Raw genomic sequence first — 7,379 nt, 5'->3', positions numbered from 1 at the left:
GCACGCACGCACGCAGACACAACACACAGTTTAAGATATTAAATGGTTTGTAAGAGTGTGCACCGATTGGACGGAGCATTGCCGTTTTAAGAAATGGATCTGGAAGTAAAAATGTGACTTCAGCTCTGCCGTCTACACTTTTTTTCAGTTGATTGTCGACGCTTTCTTTAAAGTTCCATGGTCCACACAGCCAGACTTATTCCATAGAGAAATACTGCCACCTTGCGATAAAGATGGGAATAACACATTAAAATGACATGAAGCTACATTGGTCATATTTATTCAGTCTAGTATTCGTACAGTATAAACTCCTGTTACATTTAAAAATCTAAAAAATAAATCTAAAAAATAACAGATAAAAGTCTCAAATACTTTGTATGTGACAAAATTATTATATTTTGATTCTCCACACTGCAACACGTATTGAGAAATTGCAAATATTGTAAAATAGAAAATACATAACCGTCGACTTTTAAATCTTTCTGATTCATTAGATTTCAACCATTTGACCCTTCCACTTCCTATAGAGGTTGACTAAGCGCTCCCCATCCACCCGTCTGTCCCGAAGCCGCGTGTACACAGCAGTTCTTTCCACTGCACTGGCTTTGGGGAAAGAAGCGTTACTAAGGGAACTGGGCAGAGCAGTGGAGGGTGACTTCCTATTAGAAGGGGGACCCACCAATGATTGCCGAGTGTAAGCAATCTTTACAATACAGTGGCAACATTTGGTTCCCATATTGAGACCCTATATGTGTGTGCTCAGCGTACCCTATCTGATGGAGTCCCATACTGTGTGTCTGTCATTTATTATATCCATCTCCTAAAGGTCAAATAAATATACACGGCAGGCCTATCTTCCCAGAGTTATGAATATACCTCAATTAAATACAATTGATAGACTTAAATTCAATAAAACAAGATAGCACAGTATTACAAATATATGTATGTCTTTGTTTTATGTGGACAATCCAAAGAATAATTCTACACGTGTCAAGTGAATAACTTGTATCTGGGATCGTTTAACAGATTGGTGATGTAGCTTTCGACGTGGCCCAAACTAACAGCAACATATGTCCGAACCCTCCGGAGCTAGAGAGACTTTCTCCTGGTGTACCGACCTCTCTTGCCCAGGTAGAGACCCCCCGCCCCACCACCCCCACCCCTGCCGAAGGCCGAAGACGATGTGGCAATCTGCTCCACCCTGTAGGAGATGGAGTTGTAGAAGATGGGGTTGCTATGACAACCAAACGGGTGTCCGCGAGACGGAGCCGACCCGGGGTCCGTGTCCGTGCAACAGCGCATGCAGGAGAGCAGAGCGCGGAGACCTCCGCCACCCCTACCGGGGGCGGTGTCGGTGGTGGAGGAAGCGACTGTGTTGCCTGGGGCCCCCTCCTCTGAGGAAGGGGCAGAGGAGAAGGAGGGGAGGAGGTGAGTGCGGCTGCTGCCCCCCTCCACGGGCAGGGACAGGGGGTGACGTGGGCCGCTGTCCGGGGTCTCCCCCGCCGCGGTGTCTTTCAGCTCTGCATCGCACTCCCGCTCCGCCCGCCGCCGCGCCCGCTCCTCGGCCCGGGTCTCGGCGGCGCTGACCGTCAGGAAGCGCAGGACCACCAGGTTGAGGACGGCCCCGATGACGGTGAGCCCCACCAGGATGTACATGAAGCAGAAGGTGACGTAGGGCGCCCGGCGCTGGAGGGCGTTGCCCTCCTGCAGGGCCACCAGGTCCCCCAGGCCGATGGTGGTGAGCGTGATGAAGCAGTAGTAGAAGGCGTGGAAGAAGGTCCAGCCCTCCAGGTGGGAGAAGGCGGCGGCGCCCACGCACAGGGTGCTGCTGCAGAACACCAGCCCCACCAGCACCATGTTGCACATGGACACCTCCACCTCCCGCAGGCCCAGGAGGCGCTTGGCGTGGCGAAGCAGGCTGCGCACCAGTGTGTTCATCCTCTCGCCCAGGCTCTGGAACATGACCAGTGTCAGAGGGATTCCCAACACAGCGTAAATCATACAGAAGGCCTTGCCCGCATCTGTACAGGGAACAGTGTGGCCGTAACCTACGAAGTCACAGTAGTAGTTTGCTATTACTTTTTAAACGACGCTGCCAGCTTCAAAGAGAAAAAAATACTCAATAGTGGGTCAGACAAACAGTAGGCAAGAGTAGCAGTCACACAAAGATAAGGCTACATGCACACATGAACAGAAATGTTTGAACTGCTGAAAGCTGCTGTTTGGTTAGTCAGGAAAAGAAAGGAAAACGGCGGAGAACTACTCGCCAATGGTTGTGATAACGCTGATGGCAAAATAAAAAGAGCCTGCGAATTTCCACTGCCGCCCGGCTCGATGTGGCTCAGACTGAACGACCACTCTTTCAATTTGCTGGAAGTCTCCTTCAGTGAACGCGTACTTATCTCGGATTTCCTTCATCTTTTGCTCCAAAACAGTTTTTCGTGTGCTCTCCCTTTCCGACTCGAGCGCATCAAACACAGCTGCCCCTACAAGCAAATAGGAAATGGTGGATAGGATGAGAATGAGGCTCCTGGCGCCGTGGCTCTTCATTCTCGCCCCTGGCGACACTGGTGGACCGGGGGAGGGAGGCTGGTACGAAGGCACCGTACTCTGGCCCAGTGGGCGTTGTGACACCGGCAGCATATATAGAGAGCCATTAGTAGACGTCAGGAGGCCCTTATAGCCTTCTGGAATTACACCGGCGGCAGTGTGCTGAAATCTAAGCCCTCTGCTTAACAATTGTCATCCATTGTGTGATCAAGTCTGTCACTCATGCAAGCACTTGAGCCACGCGAGGACGCGGCGTGCAGTGCTCCTTCTCACACCTCGAGCTGATAGTGTGCCACTTTGTTAAGACGAGTGTCAGACTGAGTCACAAAGCCAAAAGAAAAAAAACAATGGTGGTAAAGTGTGAGCGCATGCACATGGTGCAAGTGTGCAAGTGGTGTGTGAGTGTTTCAGTTTATTCCATCATACATATCATTATTATACCTAAAAACTATTTTAAATCTTGTACTGTACATAGGCCTACTTACCACATTCTGGAATGATTGGATCAGGTAATTATATTCGTTTTTTTATTTAGGTTTTTGTGAAGTTTGCTTAGAGATATAAACCATTTATCAGTTATACATCACGTGTGTGTATTATTAAGAGTATACAAGTTTATGTTATTAATATTCATATGAAATCGTTGGCACCTGGGCATTAGGGAGTTGTGTTGAGACACACCACAGTGATATAATCATTGTTTACATGCATGTATTTTTGGGCTGATAACATTCACCAAAGTGGAATCATCATCATCAAGTGTATAAGCGTATCTCCATAAACACCTGAAGGTGGAAGTGTGTGTACTTTGTAGTCTTTGAATCTTGTTCCAATCCATAATGTGGAGCAGGTGACTAGACAATGTCCTCCCAGAAGCGTTATCTGCAGTTTTAATGGCCTGTTAGATGATGCACTCTGTCCCTCTTAACGACACAGGAAGACATTAAGACACAATGATGGCCGTAGCTTTAGGTCTGTGTTGCCATAGGAAATAAGATGAGGGATTGACCAGCAAACAGCTTGCTTGCAGAACTCTATACCTACAATGATAACCAGGATGGAGGACATGAGGAAGACTGACCAGGGTTTGACGGAAATCTTTCTTTTGAGTGTGGGGTTTCAATACATCAAAACAAAAGATTCAAAATAAATACATTTCTCGCAAAGAGAGAAAGCTAATGTAACATAAGCTAATTATCTTCCAAGTCGAAGGGCTTGAAACTGTAACTTTATTCCTCTCTGGCATCACTGCTGGGAAACATTGTTCATTCCTGCTGACTTGTGGTGTCAATGACACATTAGGAGGTGTGTTTTTACAATACAGTTAGCAAAGTGGAGAAGACCTTTTGAACAAAATGTAAATTACTTCAATTAGATACACCAATTAGCTTTTGACATTTTCAAACACGATCTTGATGTGCTGGTGTCGATCTCTGCTATTGTGTGTGTGTGTGTGTGTGTGTGTGTGTGTGTGTGTGTGTGTGTGTGTGTGTGTGTGTGTGTGTGTGTGTGTGTGTGTGTGTGTGTGTGTGTGTGTGTGTGTGTGTGTGTGTGTGTGTGTGTGTGTGCGCGTGCGCGTGCGCGTGTGCGTGTGTGGCACAGAAGTAGGCCGAAATTATGCCTTTCGCCGTGACTTCCTGATAGACAAAAATCGAAAGTGAAACCCAGGGCTGATACTCAATCAGAAGGGAAGGCAACATGAACTGATCGAATTTTAAAGTTAGTTTAGTTGTTTTGCTTATAAAACAATGCATCTTCTAATTCGTGCAGGTTGTTACCCGTTTCGCCTTTTAAGATATACGTTTACTTTCTGCTGCAAACTGTTTTGTCGTCGACCTCGAATAATTTCCGCATATACTTCGGTTGGCCTTATAGCTTGTTTGTTGCTGTGCCTAAAACCCAAAAAACCCACCGAGGACGAACCGAATCCGACGTTGTTCCCTGACCGACAAACCACAAACGTAAAAGAGAATCAGAGGTCGATTCCTGACCGAGAATCCACTGAAGGCAGACAGAATCGGGAGTCGATCCCTGACCAAGAACCCACTGAAGACGGAGAGAAACAGCAGTCGATCCCTGGCCGAGAAACCACCGACGTAAAAGAGAATCCGAGGTCGATACCTGACCGAGAACCCACCGACAAGGAAGAGAATGCTGGACACAATGAACCTTACCGGGTGGAACGCACTGATCTGTTGTATTGCCAATGGGACACAACATGGGAAACATTAGAAGATTCCCAAGGCGATCGATCGTCTTGGGACGCCTTCGACCACGACGATCGTCGTCGTCGACCCCGAGGCTCGACCCAGAGAGCTTATGACGTGGGTGGCTGGGTTGCGATTAGTGGATTTACATTTATCGACCGTCACTTTCATTTTTTAAAAATCAATAAATATTTCTGCAAATAATAACAATACAATGTTTACTTTTCCTCCTGTAGTACGAATTCAATCGATTCGAAAATGCAGCAAAGGACATGTATAACTACAGGCATGACTATCCCGTAAGTAGGCCCTATAGTATATTAGATGTTAGATCCTGTATCTAACATCTAAACAAAACCTTTTTATTCAGATTATATAACTCATTATACCCTTGCAGCTCCCCATGGGCAGAAGTTACCATCGAACAAAAGTGAGTAGTTTATTTAAAGTATTAATTAGAATGTATTTTGTGAGCATATCACCAATTTCCACTTTTCTTTAGCAGGGGACAGACATGCCTAATTTAACATTTTATCTTGGAGAAAGGGCATCTGAACCTGACGGTAAGCCGCACCGCAGCTCAACTCGATAAAATCTTTATATTAAACAGAATTTAAGTCTGGAATCGAGCCAGCAGGTTTTTTGACCACAACCGTAAAGCAAAGTAAACAATATTGCATTTTTCTTTGAAGGTTTCTCCATAGGTGAGTTTCATAAAACATGGCGTGAGGATTATTACAGACTGGAGAGAGTGCATAGTTTCGTCCAATGGTAAGCTAATAATGGAGGGGACCCGATTAACATGTCACTGACAATTAAACATTTATGCATATTTTCATCATTTGTTCCAAATGCAAGGTCACAGAGATCTGATTGTGTGCTATATTTGATTTATCTAATGGTTTGCTAGACGACAGAAAACCATATTTTATTGTTTACTTGGGGTTGTGCACCGGTTACAAGTAGAACTACAGATAGTAGGTCCCAGGATAAGTCATGATTTGGTAATTTTCGATGTGGAGTCGCAGGGCATCCCGCCTGAGACATACATGGATTTTTTGAGGTTATTACTGCACAGTGGCCCTGGTGTGGAGCTGGACACAACACAGACATCCTCACACACACGGCCTGGGGTGCCACCCTGGGGCTGCAGTGCACTGTGGCTGATCACTGTCACTACCAAAAGAGCTAGCTAAGAAGAGCTCATGCAGAAAGGGCAAGGGCAAATGCATTCTAATCTTCAACAGAAGTTTGAGCCCTTTTTCTTTCCCCCCCTTTAAAGGATTTTTCCACTGCAGGAGGTCGGAATGAACGATGAAGCCTTCGTACTGACCAAACAGGAGATTAAGGTGAGACAGCTATCAATCTGGAAAATAATATGAAAAAGGTATCTGTGTCCCAACAGTTTTATTAACAAGGTTCCATGTCCACAGGCTTTCCGTAAAGACGAGACAGCTAAACTCAATCTGCAGCAGTCCTACAGGCTCATGTTGGACTTCTACGGCATTGAGCTCTCTAACCCGGAGACCGGAGCGGTCGGGAGAGCATCAAACTGGCCGGAGAGATTCGAAAATATGAACCGGTAAATACATTTCTGACAAGCTAAAACATATATACTGCTGTGTTTAATTCACGATTGGGATCCTTGGGTTGCATTTACTGAAAGAAAAAAGTAGAAAAATTCAAACCGCAAAGTCCATAAAATGCTTACCACTTCCCTCATGACTTCATGTATCTAATGCAGTTCACTGTAAGTCGCTTAAATGGTGAATTATCCAAGGATGACACAATGGTGAATCATGTCTCTCCACTGCAGGCACACTCACAACAACATGCGCCTCACTCGCATCCTGAAGTGCCTGGGGACCCTGGGGTTCAGGCACTACCAAGCCCCGCTGGTTCGCTTCTTCCTGGAGGAAACCCTTGTGCAAGGGAAGCTCCCCGCGGTCAAGGAGAGCGTGCTCAACTACTTCCTGTTTGCCGTGCTCGATAGGGCACAGCGCAGAGAGCTGGTCCGCTTTGCCTTCTGGAACTACGAGCCCAGAGAGAAGTTCATCTGGTGCCCCAAGAAGATACAGGAGGCCTTCCTTCGGGAAGGAAGGCTGGCTCGTTGTTCCAACCCTGCAGACCCCTCATTTGAGGAACTGCGTCAAGTGGAAGAGGAGAACAACGACTTCATTCAAACTGAACTATAAATAGTTGTAATATGTAGTTATTTCATAAATGTTAGATAATATAAACAACATTTTATATTAGATATATAATGACAGCTCATTTTGCCAAATGCTTACGGTAAAAAAATAAAATACATTTTCCTCCCTGAACTCATGCATGTCAACTTTTTAAATATTGTTTACCATGAAATGTGAAATTGAAATTAAGTGCTTCCAGGTCATCCTTTGCTTATCATGTTCCGAAGCTGCCCTGTACAATGTTACCCTACAACCGCTTTTGCCCTGTGCTTTGAATGCCAATTGTATGTTAGTTGACCGAGTTTAGCATTGTTCTGGAGCTGTGGGGCATTTCCACCCCAAAAAAATGCATGAAAAATAAATATTGAATTTTCCATTTTGACAGCAAAGCTCGTTAAGGCCTTGAGGTATTTACCCAACTCCTAACCAG

At 45.6% G+C, this 7,379-nt stretch overlaps 2 protein-coding genes across 4 annotated transcripts; one reads left to right on the top strand and one right to left on the bottom strand.

Annotated features, from left to right (window-relative positions):
* Nucleotides 1-264: 264 nt before the first annotated feature.
* On the bottom strand, nucleotides 265-4,045 carry LOC132470647 (potassium channel subfamily K member 15-like). Its single transcript, XM_060069449.1, has 2 exons — nucleotides 2,268-4,045; nucleotides 265-2,048 (listed from the first exon to the last, which is right to left on the bottom strand). Exons 1-2 carry the CDS (start codon nucleotides 2,641-2,643, stop codon nucleotides 1,090-1,092), a joined length of 1,335 nt encoding a protein of 444 aa, XP_059925432.1. The 5' UTR covers nucleotides 2,644-4,045; the 3' UTR covers nucleotides 265-1,089.
* Nucleotides 4,046-4,298: 253 nt separating this feature from the next.
* Nucleotides 4,299-7,081, top strand: LOC132470646 (opioid growth factor receptor-like). Of its 3 annotated transcripts, none has more exons than XM_060069448.1 (9): nucleotides 4,299-4,801; nucleotides 4,841-4,874; nucleotides 4,994-5,056; nucleotides 5,155-5,187; nucleotides 5,263-5,320; nucleotides 5,450-5,528; nucleotides 6,040-6,106; nucleotides 6,191-6,339; nucleotides 6,574-7,081. In XM_060069448.1, the coding sequence occupies exons 1-9, from the start codon at nucleotides 4,299-4,301 to the stop codon at nucleotides 6,950-6,952; spliced, it is 1,365 nt and encodes a 454-aa protein (XP_059925431.1). In that variant the 3' UTR covers nucleotides 6,953-7,081. The 3 variants fall into 3 exon arrangements, with proteins under 3 accessions (XP_059925431.1, XP_059925429.1, XP_059925430.1); XM_060069446.1 differs by having other exon boundaries at nucleotides 5,260-5,320; XM_060069447.1 differs by having other exon boundaries at nucleotides 4,299-4,806; nucleotides 4,846-4,874; nucleotides 5,260-5,320.
* Nucleotides 7,082-7,379: the final 298 nt, after the last annotated feature.

The sequence above is a fragment of the Gadus macrocephalus genome, chromosome 13 (genome assembly GCF_031168955.1).
Source record: "Gadus macrocephalus chromosome 13, ASM3116895v1".
NCBI lineage: Eukaryota > Metazoa > Chordata > Actinopteri > Gadiformes > Gadidae > Gadus > Gadus macrocephalus.
Note: the sequence above shows the minus strand (reverse complement) of the source record. Positions and strands in the feature narration are given on the sequence as shown.